This window comes from Ovis canadensis, chromosome 5, assembly GCF_042477335.2.
Source record: "Ovis canadensis isolate MfBH-ARS-UI-01 breed Bighorn chromosome 5, ARS-UI_OviCan_v2, whole genome shotgun sequence".
Classification (NCBI taxonomy): Eukaryota; Metazoa; Chordata; class Mammalia; order Artiodactyla; family Bovidae; genus Ovis; species Ovis canadensis.
This window is the reverse complement of record NC_091249.1, coordinates 107,688,097-107,702,306: the sequence shown is the minus strand read 5'-3', so window position 1 is coordinate 107,702,306 and position 14,210 is coordinate 107,688,097. Positions and strand designations below refer to the sequence as shown.

General features: G+C 41.3%; 1 protein-coding gene across 2 annotated transcripts in view; it reads right to left on the bottom strand.

Moving 5' to 3' along the window:
- Positions 1-14,210, bottom strand: part of RHOBTB3 (Rho related BTB domain containing 3) — a 62,495-nt gene that overhangs the window by 44,161 nt on the left and 4,124 nt on the right. For both annotated transcript variants that reach the window (XM_069592591.1, XM_069592592.1), the window contains 2 exons: positions 11,981-12,167; positions 1,723-1,877 (listed from right to left, as the gene is read on the bottom strand). In XM_069592591.1, the coding sequence (XP_069448692.1) occupies positions 1,723-1,877; positions 11,981-12,167 (342 nt within the window). The remainder of the gene's footprint in view (positions 1-1,722; positions 1,878-11,980; positions 12,168-14,210) is intronic.

Below are 14,210 nucleotides of genomic sequence, written 5' to 3'. Positions count from 1 at the left end.
GATGGTGCAGGTCAGGAGGGGAGCTACGAGCTGCAGTGGGCACCTCCCCATGGGTCCATCAACTGGTGCTCTGGGGGGAGGGGTGCAACCAGAGGAGGCCTTCAGAGCTCAAGGGTGCAGGCTGCCCTTGGCCAGGCCTGAGGGTAACACTGAACTGCTCTTCCTCCCTGACTGCTAAACACAAGATATTAATAGTGAAATGCACCTTTCACTCTGACATTAACACTCCATCCATAATCTTGCAAATACTACTGTTTCTTACACTCAAGGTCCCAGTTATATTTTACTATTCAAGGGTCTAAAGGAGACCATTCTGATCTTATTTTCATATTCTCATTGAGTCTTGAGTTAAGGCAAAAGGAAACCACAAGCTTTTCTCCAGACTGTGACCACTTATTTGATTCTCATCACGCCTCCAACACTAGGTGTTAGGAACACAGAGAAACAACGAGGGAAGAGAAGAGAACCTGGGAGCTGGGAAATGGGAAGAGTGATCCTGAGAGCCTCAGGGCCAGGAACCTGGAAAGGGAACATGAGATCAAAGATGCAAGTGCTCCATCTTCTCTAACAAACGAAAGCAAACTATCCTTTTCCCTTTCAGTTCAGTTCAGGCGCTCAGTCGTGTCCAACTCTTTGCGACCCCATGGACTGCAGCACACCAGGCTCCCCTGTCCTCCACTATCCCCCAGAATTTGATCAAACTCATGTCCTTTGAGTCAGTGATGCTATCCAACCATCTCATCCTCTGCCACCCCGCCTTCTCCTTTTGCTTTCAATCTTTTCCAGCATTATGGTCTTCTCCAATGAGTTGGGTCTTCTCCAATGAGCTGGCTCTTCGCATCAGGTGGCTAAAGGGGTGGAGCTTCCGCATGGGTCCTTCCAATGAATATTCAGAGTTGATTTCCTTCAGGATTGATTCATTTGATCACCTTGCAGTTCAAAGGACTCTCAAGAGTTTTGTCCAGCACCACGGTTTGAAAGCACCAATTCTTTGGCACTCTGCCTTCTTTTGGTCCAACTCTCATAGCCATACATGACTATTGGAAAAGCCATAGCTTTGACTATACAGACCTTTGTTGACAAAGTGATGTCTCCATTTTTTAATACACTGTCTAGGTTTCTCATAGCTTTTCTTACAAGAATGAAGTGAAGTGAAAATTGTTCAGTCGTGTCCAACTCTTTGAGACCCCATGGACAATAATCCATGGAATTCTCCAGGCCAGAATACTGGAGTGGGCAGCCTTTCCCTTCTCCAGGGGATCTTCCCAACTCAGGGATCGAATCCAGGTCTTCTCATTGCAGGTGGATTCTTTACCAGCTGAGCCACAAGGGAAGCCCAACAGTACTGGAGTAGGTAGCCTTTCCCTTCTCCAGGGGATCTTCCCGACCCAGGAATTGAACTGGGGTCTCCTGCACTGCAGGTGGATTCTTTACCAACTGAGCTATCAAGGAAGTCCACCCAAGAACCAAGTGTCTTTGAATTTCATGGCCGCAGTCATTGTCCACAGCGATTTTGGAGCCCAGGAAAATAAAGTCTGTCACTGTTTCCACTTCACAGCAAACAGAAGGGGGGAAGTGGAGGCAGTGACAATAACAACAACCATTTCACAAGATTTAAACTATTCTTGATTTTAAAACCAAAGTTCTAATTGTGCTTCTAAGAAACAGCTAAAGAGCCAGTCTGACAAATGACTAATTTCTGTGACTGGGGCTGCCACTTACCACTCCTCCAAAATACTTTCCTATGTAGAAGTCATCGAGGCTGTGCAGCTCCAGGTAGGTGGCTCCTAGCTCTTTAGCAAGCTGGATCCCTTCCGTCGTACTGACGCAGCTCCCTCTGTCTGAGGTGCACAGCGGGCACGTGCAGGGTAATTCTTCTGAGAAAACGAACATGACGAACAAAGTGTTTTGAAATTAAACACACACACACAAATGTGCACAGACAACCTGGACATTAAACAACAAATTAAGAGCTCACACCAGAATCACAGTTCAAGGCCACTTCATATAGTCACTGTCCACTAGACTCTGAATGAGAAGTGTCAATGATAACTGCAAGGTCCTTAAAATAAATAAGCTTTAAATGGAAGAACAACGAACAAGATCTTATAAAGTACATGAATTTTTAAATAAATGAATGAATACTATCAAGGCTATTACAGTAACTAAAATACCAGGCCTGCTTCCTTTTATACAACTTCAACCATGAAAACAATGGGCTGGCATTTGTTGTTGTTGTTGTAATAACCTTTAAATACATTCACTAAGTTTGGGCTTCCCTGGTGGCTCAGAGGTTAAAGCATCTGCCTGCAATGCAGGAGACCTGGGTTTGATCCCTGGGTTGGGAAGATCCCCTGGAGAAGGAAATGGCAACCCACTCTAGTATTCTTGCCTGGAGAATCCCATCGATGGAGGAGCCTGGTGGGCTACAGTCCATGGGGTTGCAAAGAGTCAGACACGACTGAGCGACTTCACTCACTCAAGTTTGAATACATCTTTTACTTTAATAGAATCCTCAATTTGACCTCAATCCTGAAAAATTGTCAGTCATTCCAAATTTTATATGAAGTACATTCCTATTAATCCAGACATTTCAATGGCTGAACTCTAAAGCATTCAACTGCAGTGACCAAATTCAATCACTTTTCATCTTTTGCTCCAAGATCATAAAACTAAAAACTGAAAGCATAAATTACTCAAGATGTGAACTGCCCCAAGAATCACGTACAGACCTATGGCTGGGAAGGTGGTAAACCAACCTGTCTGTCAGACTCTGCCTTAATATGGCTAATCGTGTATGTTCAACTCCATATTTGCCGGCCAGCTTTGTTTTGTTTCATGCTACACTTCAGATATGTCATTGTTCAAAAAGCAGCCAAGACCATTTCCAAGAAATCACACTGTTGTAGGCTGGCTTCCCTGAGAAACAGACGCTGACATGGAGACACCGTGTGGAGGAGGCTTTCTGGGGGGTGATCTTGGAAACAGATCTTCTCAGGGGTGCAGGAAGCTGCACTCCACAGAGAAAACTCGAACTGCAATGTTGTTCGACAGATACTTCAGTTACTGGGCAGGAGACTCTGGAGCTCAGATGGCCCTTGAGAGGGGTTCCCCACACAAAGCTGGGTTTCTGTATCCCTAAATCAGCCAGTAAGTAGAGGAGGGTTGCCTTGTGGAGGGAGCAAAACCTTGGGCAAGCAGCTTGTATCAGCAGAGGGTAATGCCTGGAAAGGGACTCAGCTGTGACCCTCAGGGGCCAAAAGACCTGGAAACTGAAAGTACAGTGGTCCTGACAGGGCATTTAGGCTGCTCCCCCTATCCCCACAGCACACACAACAAGCGTCCTACCAATGAACAGAGCAGAGAGGGGGCATCTATATGAACACAGGGCATGCATACCAAGGATATTCAGTGCCAGGTGCATACGTAATACCCATGTGCACACATACACCTAAGAATTAGATACTTTCAATTCACTGAAAGCATTCTGAGCTCAGAAACCATGCATTCACATCCTCATTTTGCAGAGGAGGAAACTGAAGCTCCGAAAGGTGGTGACATGTCTAAGTCTCCTTGTGTCTTAGAGATAGAGAAACAATAATAAAACTGTTACTTGCTACACCTGATAAAGAGCCATCAAAAGATAAGTTAAAAAATTTAGTTTGCATAAAAATGCCATGATTTAAAAATGAAGCTTGGTTTCGCTAAAGTATGCCATAAATAATAAGTCTAGTCTGAGTTTTTGCACTTATTTTTTTTCTAAGATCATATTAGGTTCAGAGCAAATAAAGTTATCATACACAAGTTAGCCTATCTTGAAAAAGAACACACTGGCATTTCACATTCTTTACAAAGCCATCATAAACAAGGCCTTTGACTCTCTGAAGACAGAGTTCTTCTCATGTCTACAAAGCTCTCCTTATATTGATGGAATGGGGTGGGTAGGCAAATCATCTTATTAAACATTATTTCGGGACAAAAATAAAATCAGTACCATTTTGAGTGAAAAATTAGTGAGCATAATGTAAAATAATTGTGAGGCAACAATCTTGGTTTGAGGGAAAAATCCACTTACTGTCAGGCCTAACCCAGCTGAGCGGGGTTTTCCATCATGTGTAGCCACAAGCATCTTACCAACCTAGAAAGTGTCTCCTAATGTCCAACCGTTACATCTCCTCTATGTCACAGAAGACACTGCTTTTTGTTCACTTGCACCCAAAAGGAAAAAATGTCTAGCCATTACATATTAGGTAGGAGAATAAGCAAAATGTTTACGAATTAAATAAACCAACATTTAGCATTTCATCAGTAACAATCAGGAGACCCCAAATAATTTTAAACTGCAGTGCCTTCTTCAGGACTCACTCCTACTGAGCCTTCCTCAAGAGTCCTGGAACTCTGGGAATCAGTGTTACATTTCCAGTTAACACTGCAGTCTTTTCTCTCCCCTTATATATTATCTTTCAAGGTATTACCACAAAATGTTTAATTTTTTTTCAAAGCAAACACAATGTAACTCTGGAATTAGGATGAACGGCATCTCTTTCAAGAGTGGCTTTGAGAACCGATATGGCAACCCACTCCAGGACTCTTGCCTGGAAAATTCTATGGACGGAGGAGCCTGGTAGGCTACAGTCCATGGGGTCGCAGAGTTGGACACCACTGAGTGACTTCACTTTCACTTTCTTTCAGGATGATGCTTACAATGTTGCCAGTGCTTGAGAGTATTAGAAATCTTTTTAGGAATTCCAGCGTAGCAATGTACTAGGCTCTGTCAGAGCTTCAAAAAGACAAGACAGGATGCCTGCTTTCAGAAGCTTAAGGCTATGAATACACCTTTGCCAAGTTTGGAAAAAAAAATTTCTACTTTAAAGACAAATTCAATATTTAATAAAAGCCAAAAATTTATTCAGAGCCAAGTACGATGAAGACACACACACACAGTCAAGCTTGTCAAAACACGTATAACAAAGCAAAGAGATGAGACTGACTGTACTTGCTGAACTTGTTCTTAAAGCAGCTGGAGAAAGGAGTTACAGAACACCCAGCACACTGGACTGCAAGGGATTCCAGGAGGGAGGAATATTCCAGGAAGGAGGAACAATCCGTGTCCTTGAACCAAAGAGCCAGCTTTAGCTTTGTAATTACCTTGCGATCACATTTCACATGGGAAATTAATTTCACCCTGTTAGTGAAAATGATTTTTCACATCTGTATACATCATTCATAAAGCCATTCATTCACGCATTGAACAAATGTTTTTTGAGCAGCCACTGCACCTCAAATAGCAGGGTAATAAAGATATACAGATAACTGAAACTCATCATTAACCGAGCCCAGGCAGACAATGACTGTGGACCATTATAATAAGTACTGAAATAAAGGTGTATGAAATCACCATAGGAACAGAGGAGAAATTAACTCTTCCTGGGGGATGGGGGAGGGCCTCGCAGAAGAGGGAACGATTTCCATAGGTAAGAAGAAATTCAGTATGCAGACAAGATGGGCTGTGCAGAGGGGTACTCTATATGGTACAACACGGTGCATGTGGAGGCCTGAATGTGAGAAAAGGAACACGTCACTTCCACTTTCAAGAGGACAAGCTAAGCCCACAGTGCAATCTCCTCTTCCTGCCAAACCACAGAAATCATGAAATGGGGGGTGGGATGGAAGGGAAGGAGAGAGATGGGAGGGGGAGTGGAGAGAGAAGAGAAAAAGGGAGGTGAACCTATGGCAACACTGAAAAATTAGGGGAGAGACTCTTATAGGACCATAAACTAGGGGTCCCTGAGCGGATGCAGGTGGCGAGCACAGGATCAAAGAGGAACCTGGAGGCTCAGAGAACAGGGGCCACCTCACGCCCTGCAGCAACATGGAAGTGCTCACTGCTTCACGAAGCGGGGCGAGGAGCAGCCCAAGGGCACCCGAGTGGCCCGGGGCAGGGCAAGTCTAAGGTGAGTCTGCACATCCTTCTATACTAGGAGGATGAAGGACCCAAGAACTAACCGGAGCGAGTGTGAAGATGCAAATGGGGGGTACCTGGAGTATCAGAAAGCATAATGAGAAGAATAGACTCTGAAACATTGAATTTAAATAACCAACCCATGAATTTTCCATAATGATTTCAAAGAAAGGTGCAGGAGCAGAGAAAAGGGAGAGCTCTGCTTTACGGCAGTGATAGTGAAGTGAAAGGCGTTCAGGCGTGTCCAACTCTTTGCGACCCCATGGACTATACAGCCCATGGGATTCTCCAGGCCAGAATACTGGAGTGGGTAGCCTCTCCCTTCTCCAGGGGAGCTTCCTGACCCAGGGATCAAACCCAGGTCTCCCATACTGCAGGTGGATTCTTTACCAGCTGAGCCACAAGGGAAGCCCGACTCTACTTACAGTAGCGTGCCAACTAATAAATGAAGGAGGAATGATAGGAAATCACTATTTTGCAACCCCAGTGATCACAACTGAAGGGATCATGCAAAATATCGGGTTTGCATTCTTATTAATAATGTCAGTGTCATGAAAGATACCCCTCCCGACCCCCTCCAAAAAAAAAAAAAAAACGGCTAGGAAACTGGGAACTGTTCTGAATTAAGACACCAGGGAGACATGAGACCTAAATGCAACACACAGTCCTTAATTTCATACTGAATTTTTTTAAAAAAGAAAAAAATTAGAATACATGGGAAAATGTGAACATGGGTTATATTTTAAATAATAATGTAACAGGTAATAGTATGTTTCTTGAGTGATGGTTGCATTATGGTTAATAGGAAAATGGTTCTGTTCTTAGAAGAGACATGCTTAATTAATCAGGATTGAGGAAATTCCATAATGTTTACAATTTACCATTGAATGGTTCAAACAAATTAAAAAAACTGTGTTTTTTTAATTTCTGGAGCTTACTGTCCTATTCTTGTCAAGTTCTTAGGTTTGAAATTTTGCAAAAAAAAAAAAAAAAAGATGAAAGTTTCTAGAGGATTGAAAGAGTTGAGTATTATGATCTGAGATATTCTAGGATGGTTATTCTGGGAGAATCTATTTCAGAAAGAAGCCAAGCAGGAAAAATTGACCAGAGGCTGATTTACCAGCAAGCCTAAGCTTCAAAGCCCTTCCTTATGGCTTGTTTCCAAAGTCCTGGGAGAAACCTGGGCCTTGGGTTCTTTCACATGGCATATGCTTTTGTAAAATAAGCAAAATGAGATAGTCTGTCTATGTCTGGTGAAGACACAGGCCTCCTTCCAGTCCAACTCACTTCACCTTGCATCAGGCAGCTTTGGAGTAGCTGTGGACATTTTTAGGATGCTGCGAAAGAGGAATTTAAATTTAGGTTTCGTGAGATACTATTTGCGGTCTGTAGTCACTTCCGTGTAAGTGTTTGCGAGCTGTCTTGGTACATGAACGGCCTTCAGGAACGCTTCTTCCACCCACAGTGCAGACTAGTCCAGCATCAGGACACAAAGAGGCAGAGCTGAGAGACAAGCAAACAGGACACAAACCGTGGTGCCAGCTCCAAAAAAAAACCAACTATCATTCTTTTTGCTCTACAGAAAATCTCAGAAAGGGGTTCTCATGTGAAGACTTGATCAAAGAATCTGCAGCCAAAAAATATACAAAAAGTTAGAGAAGTGTCAGGTTTTTTAAAAAAAGAAACTTTTTTTTAAATGTCTGTGGTATTTGACAGCTTTTCTGCAGTTGTAATTTCTTCGGCTTTCTTTTCACATTCTGAATAAACATTCATTTGTATACATGTATGTCTGTTATTTTGTAGCTTTTTTTTTTTCCTTACAAAGAACCTTTACAATTGTATAGATCTCAAATCCTACAAAATTTGGAACTGCCCATTTAGACCAAAAAGAAAGTCATTCTGACAGATAATTAAATCACTAGGATCTGAAATTCAGTAAAGATGATGAGTTTGAGGTTTATTTAAAACATAAATCAAAACAGCTTCCGAGTCAACTGGATAAGCAGAACAGGAAAGAAAGACTGCCTAGATGATTCTAGTGTGGGTGAACAGATAAGTTTGGCATTATTTCTCAAGATTGGGGAACTCAGAATGAAATTAGAATATTACTTAATACCATACACAAAGATAAACTCAAAATGGATCAAAGACCTAAATGTAGGATCAGAAACTATAAAACTCTCAGAGGAAAACATAGGCAGAACACTCGATCACATAAATCAAAGCAAGATCCTCTATGACCCACCTCCTAGAGTAATGGAAATAAAAACAAAAGTAAACAAGTGGGACCTGATTTAACTTAAAAGCTTTTGCACAGCAAATGAAACGATAAGCAAGGTGAAAAGACAATCCTCAGAATGGAAGAAAATAATAGCAAATGAAACAACTGACAAAGGATTAATTTCCAAAATATACAAGCAGCTCATACAACCCAATGCCAGAAAAACAAACAACTCGATCAAAAAGTGGGCAAAAGACCTAAACAGACATTTCTCCAAAGAAGACATACAGATGGCTAACAAACACATGAAAAGATGCTCAACGTCACTCATTATTAGAGAAATGCAAATCGCAACTACAGTGAGGTATCACCTCACACTGGTCAGAATGGCCCTCATCAAAAAGCCTACAAACAATTAATGCTGGAGGAGTGTGGAGAAAACGAATGCTCTTGCACTGTTGGTGGGAATATAAATTGATACAGCCACTATGGAAGATGGTACGGAGATTCCTTAAAAAACTAGGAATAAAACCACCATATGACCCAGCAATCCTAGGCATATACCCTGAGGAAACCAAAACTGAAAAAGGTACACGTATCCCATTGTTCACTGCAGCGCTATTTACAATAGCTAGAACATGGAGGCAACCTAGATTTCCATTGACAGATGAATGGATAAAGAGGTTGTGGTACGTATACACAATGAAATTTTACTCAGCCATAGAAAGGAACACATTTGAGTCAGTTCTGATGAGGTGGATGAACCTGGAACCTATCACAGAGTGAAGTTAGTCAGAAAGAGAAAGATAAACATCGAATTCTAACACATATATAAGAAATCTAGAAAAATGGTACTGAAGAACTTATTTAAAGGGCAACAATGGAGAAACAAACATGGAGAATAGACTTATGGACATGGAGAGAGGAGAGGAGAGGGTGAGAAGTGGAAAGAGTAACATGGAAACTTACATTACCATATGCAAAATAGATAGCCAACGGGAATTTGCTGTATGGCTCAGGGAACTCAAACAGGGGCTCTGCATCAACCTAGAGGGGTGGGATGTGGAGGGAGATGGGAGGGAGGTTCAAAAGGGGGGGATACATGTATACCTGAAGCTGATTCATGTTGAGGTTTGACAGAAAACAGCAAAATTCTGTAAAGCAATTATCCTTCAATTAAAAAAAAAAAAAAAAAAGACTGGGGAACTCAGTAGAAAGAGGAAGGTATCTGTGGAGACATGGGTCAGGAGAGAGACTGGAGCCAGAGAGAGAGACCGGGTAATCACCATGTAGCTGCAGGAAAGTGAGGACAACAGATTAGCAGGTTCAGCTCAGAGGAAACGGCAAGAAGAGGTGAAGAAAAAGGATGGGACCCTGGGCAGCAGCCACAGGGTGGACTGATTTGGTGCATGAGTAAGAGGGGCCTCAGGGAGCCAGGAAATAAAACAGAGAATTACAACAATCAGGAAGAGAAAGAGTAGCTTTTGCAGAGTGGGGAGAGAGGTGTGTTTGAATAACTTCAAAGGGAAGATTGTTATTAGAATGTCAATTAAACTGGGCGACAGGCATATAATTGGCAGCCCTGAGTGAAAACCAACCCAGCGTCATTGTGAAAGTCAAGTTAGACTGTAGTGGACTCAAGAATGAATGGGAAGTCAGGAAGTGGACTCAGGAAGTGTGGATGACTCGTTCAAGAACCATGACCAGCAATAAAAAGAAGGTTAGGGAAGTAGAGGGGACATGCGGTCAAAGAAGGGTCAAGCCTGCTTTATTCACATCTACTAATGCTAAACACATATCTACCATGTGACCCAAAAATCCTCCCAGAAATCTACCTAACCATCATCAAAAGAATGCAGAGATAAACCCTGGTGTACTCATACAATGGGACAATACACAGCAATAAAAAGAACAAATTACAGATAAGTTCTGCATGCATGAATCTCAAAAGTATCACACTAGCCGAAATTAGTCAAACACAAGACACTGCATATTGTATAATTCCATTTGTATGAGGGTCAGGAATAGGTAAAACTAACTTATGATGTTAGAAGTCAGAACAGCAGTTATCTCTGGGGAGGTGAAGCAGTTATCTCTGGGGAGGTGAAGGTGAAGTCGCTCAGTCGTGTCTGACTCTTTGCGACCCTGTGGACTGAAACCTACTAGGCTTCTCCGTCCATGGGATTCTCCAGGCAAGAATACTGGAGTGGATTGCCATTTCCTTCTCCAGGGGATCTTCCCGACCCAGGGATCGAACCCGGGTCTCCCGCATTGGAGGCAGACACTTTAACCTCTGAGCCACCAGGGAAGTCATCTCTGAGGAGGGGTGTTATTAAGTGGGTAGGGGCAAGAGAGGCTTCTGGAATGAGGCAAAAGCTCTATATACTTCGATCTGTATGAGATGGCTGTATAGATGCATACACACGTAAAAAAATGCATTAAACTGTGCTCTAAAATTAGTGAAGTCTAATGTCCTTTATTTTGCTATACTTCAATAAAAAGGAAGAAAAAATGAAAACAGAATTTTAAAGACAGTTTTACTGAGGAAATAATCCTTAAGAACTAGAAAACACCATCAATTCAAAGAGAATTCTGAGCTGACCCTGAGATAATCTGACAACAGTATGCACAGCAGCAACTGCTGAAACTGAACCTAAACAATCCACCAGCTATGGTGTCACCAATACCCTCAAGGTGGTGTTGTCAATACATTCAGCTCATTCACTGCATACCTACCTAAAAACTCAGCTCTCAACCCCACACCCTTATGGGGACAATTTATCTTTCCCAACTGAATAGTCCCTTAGATTGTCAAAAACAGTTTTCCAGGGCTCAGTGTCAGCCTAATAACTCTCCCATATCAAAAAGAACACAATGACTGACTTCCTTCACTTCAGAAAACTAAGATCATGGCATCTGGTCCCATCACTTCATGGCAAGTAGATGGAGAAACAGTGGAAACAGTGACAGACTTTATTTTTTTGGGCTTCAAAATCACTGCAGATGGTGACTGCAGCCATGAAATTAAAAGACACTCGCTCCTTGGAAGAAAAGCTATGACCAACCTAGACAGCACATTAAAAAGCAGAGACATTACTTTGCCAACAAAGGTCCATCTAGTCAAAGCTATGGTTTTTCCAGTGGTCATGTATGGATGTGAGAGTTGGACTGTGAAGAAAGCTGAGTGCCGAAGAATTGATGCTTTTAAAGTGTGGTGTTGGAGAAGACTCTTGAGAGTCCCTTGGACTACAAGGAGATCCAACCAGTCCTTCCTAAAGGAAATCAGTCCTGAATATTCATTGGAAGGACTGATTTTGAAGCTGAAAACTCCAATACTTTGGCCATCTGATGTGAAGAACTCATTTGAAAAGATCCTGATGCTGGGAGGGATTGAAGGTGGGAGGAGAAGGGGACAACAGAGGGTGGGACGGTGGGATGGCATCATCGACTCAATGGACATGAGTTTGAGTAATCTCCAGGAGTTGGTGATGGACAGGGAGGCCTGGCATGCTGCAGTCCATGGGGTCGCAGAGTCGGACATGACTGAGCGACTGAAGTGATACTGATACTTCACTTCTGTAGAAGAACAGTTTAAAAGAAAACCTTGTACCCATGAGAATCACAGTAGTTTGTGATACTTATGTTTGATGTCTCATCATAGCCATTGATGAAGAGATGACAGCTGGCAATTTGAACACAATCATTTTGCTTTAAAAAAAAATTACTAATCATCAATAAATAATGCTTTTCAAAATTATCATGGCACCTGCACTCTCATATAAACGAAAACTACTTACCATTTTGTCTTGTACCAACAGCAGCAATGATTACTGGAACTGAATTTAATGCTCTTTTTATCACTGGAATATAATTATCCTTCACTTCATGGAATGAAAACTTGTCGTTTACATTGTATTTGATCACAATGATGTCCGCACCTCCAATTAGATTTCGAGAGGTATACCAATCACTGTCAAAAATGTCCTAAACCAAAATGTAGAGAGCAATCTTTAGTCTGCCTATCTTCAAATTCATCATGAAATAAACTGTAATATATTAATTTTTTTGCTACATTTTAACTTTTGAATTCATTTAAAAATTATCAACAATTTTAAAGAATAAAAATGAAAAATAAATAAAAATTTATTTTTTAAAAGGTAACTCATGAAATTTAAAATGTTTGAAGTCAATCAACTCTTTAAAATTTTTTTTATATTCTTTTAGCCTGGAGAGCTATGTAGTGGTAAAACAGAACCTAGAGGATCCCTGAGACTCTGATGAAATAAGCAACCTCTTTCAACACCTGTACCTAAAAATAAGCACTTTGTTTTAAAATTATGCCATAGCTTTATCACCTATAGTTTCAAAAATGTAACACTTGCATTTTAGATACATGAGCATCAGTGTGAGTAAGGAAGCTTCAGAGGATTTTCTGTGACCCAGTTAGTACAGGATTGTTCAGTGTTTTGGATTATAATTACTGTGAACGCCACAGAGCTCCATGTATTATATACACAAATTTCATATATATCTTTGACTTTATCCATTCTTTTGACAGTACTCCATATATATAGTGGTTTAAGGGAGGAGAATGGGGCAGGGAGAGGGTATGCTTTCATAAAAAGATGGTGTGTATTTCAAGATGTTAACATGGTAAGGAATACACTTGCAATTCATGTATTTTCTTCCTATCAATTAAAAATTCAGGTTAAACCTTTCCAGTTTTGAAAATCTTTATTCTGGACTACAGTTAATAATATTTAGGCTTCCCAGATGGCACAGTGGTAAAGAATCCACCAGCCAACGCAGGAGACATCAGTTTGATTCCTGGGTTGGAAAGATCCCCTGGGGGAGGAAATGGCAACTTGCTCCAGTATTCTTGTCTGGGAAATCCTATGGACAGAGCCTGGTGGGCTACAGTTCATGGGGTCCCAAAGACAGCGACGGAGCACGCACATTAATAATATTTATATTTAGAATTAAGGCCAAAAGTAACTTATTATGGACCCTAGAAAGTTTTTAAGGATAAAACTTTGCACTTTGATATTTTAAAAATAATTTTTCAAAGTTATTGCGTGAACAGTGGTGTAAGAAAAATATCTGTATGCACCTTAAAACCATTGCTAAAATATGCATAAATGGCCTCCTACTTCCATTCTGGTTAACTATTAATCATTATTTGTCCTTTCATGTGGCCTTTGGTATGTACTCCTAGGATGTAATAATGCTAGATTAAGAAAATAGCTAGATGTGGCTGACAAGTCCAAAAAGCTGTTGGCCTATGAAAGTTTGAACTTTGAAGTATGAGTTCAAAACAGGGTTTCAATCACTTGTGACAGAGCTTTTATTCTGCTAGAAAATTCTGGAGAAGGGTCACGGCAATGCCCTTTGGCAGAGTGTCTTCTAAGCAGTACACCCCTATGCCCTGGCCAAGCCTCTCCCAGTTCCCTGCACCCTCACAACCTGCCCATTTCCAAAAGTATACTCAGTAACACGAATGACAGAATTTTTAGTTATGAATACCTTACCCAAAGTGGGACAGCGTTTTTAGAGGAAGACTTAAAAACGAAACAGAAGAAAAAAAAAAAAGCGGCCAACCATCGGGCTACAAACAGCAAAGGCAAAACCTTGAACATCGTGGAGGATGTAAGAAGAGGGAAAAGTGGAAAAGGACACAGATCAAGAAAATGTGAAAGCTTCCCAGCAGAGCTCTATGCTAATTTCCAAATCCCAAACCACAAAAACCCATTCAGTTCCAACTGTATCTGGTATAGTATTCAAGCTCAAAGTGTATAAGTACAACAGGGTATGGAAGTACAGTAAAGAAAGGGGACAAAGTCAGATGAGTGGGACGAACAAACGAAAGAAGTGGGAGCAATATCAAGCAGCCGTTTAACTCTGAGAAAACAAATCCAAAGTAACTGCTCTTTGCATTCCAAATGGTTCAAAATTCCAGAATACTGGAGAGGTGAAGAAGGAAAGAGGAGACATGTAAGGGAAAATATTATGAGGAAATGGGTTTTGGCT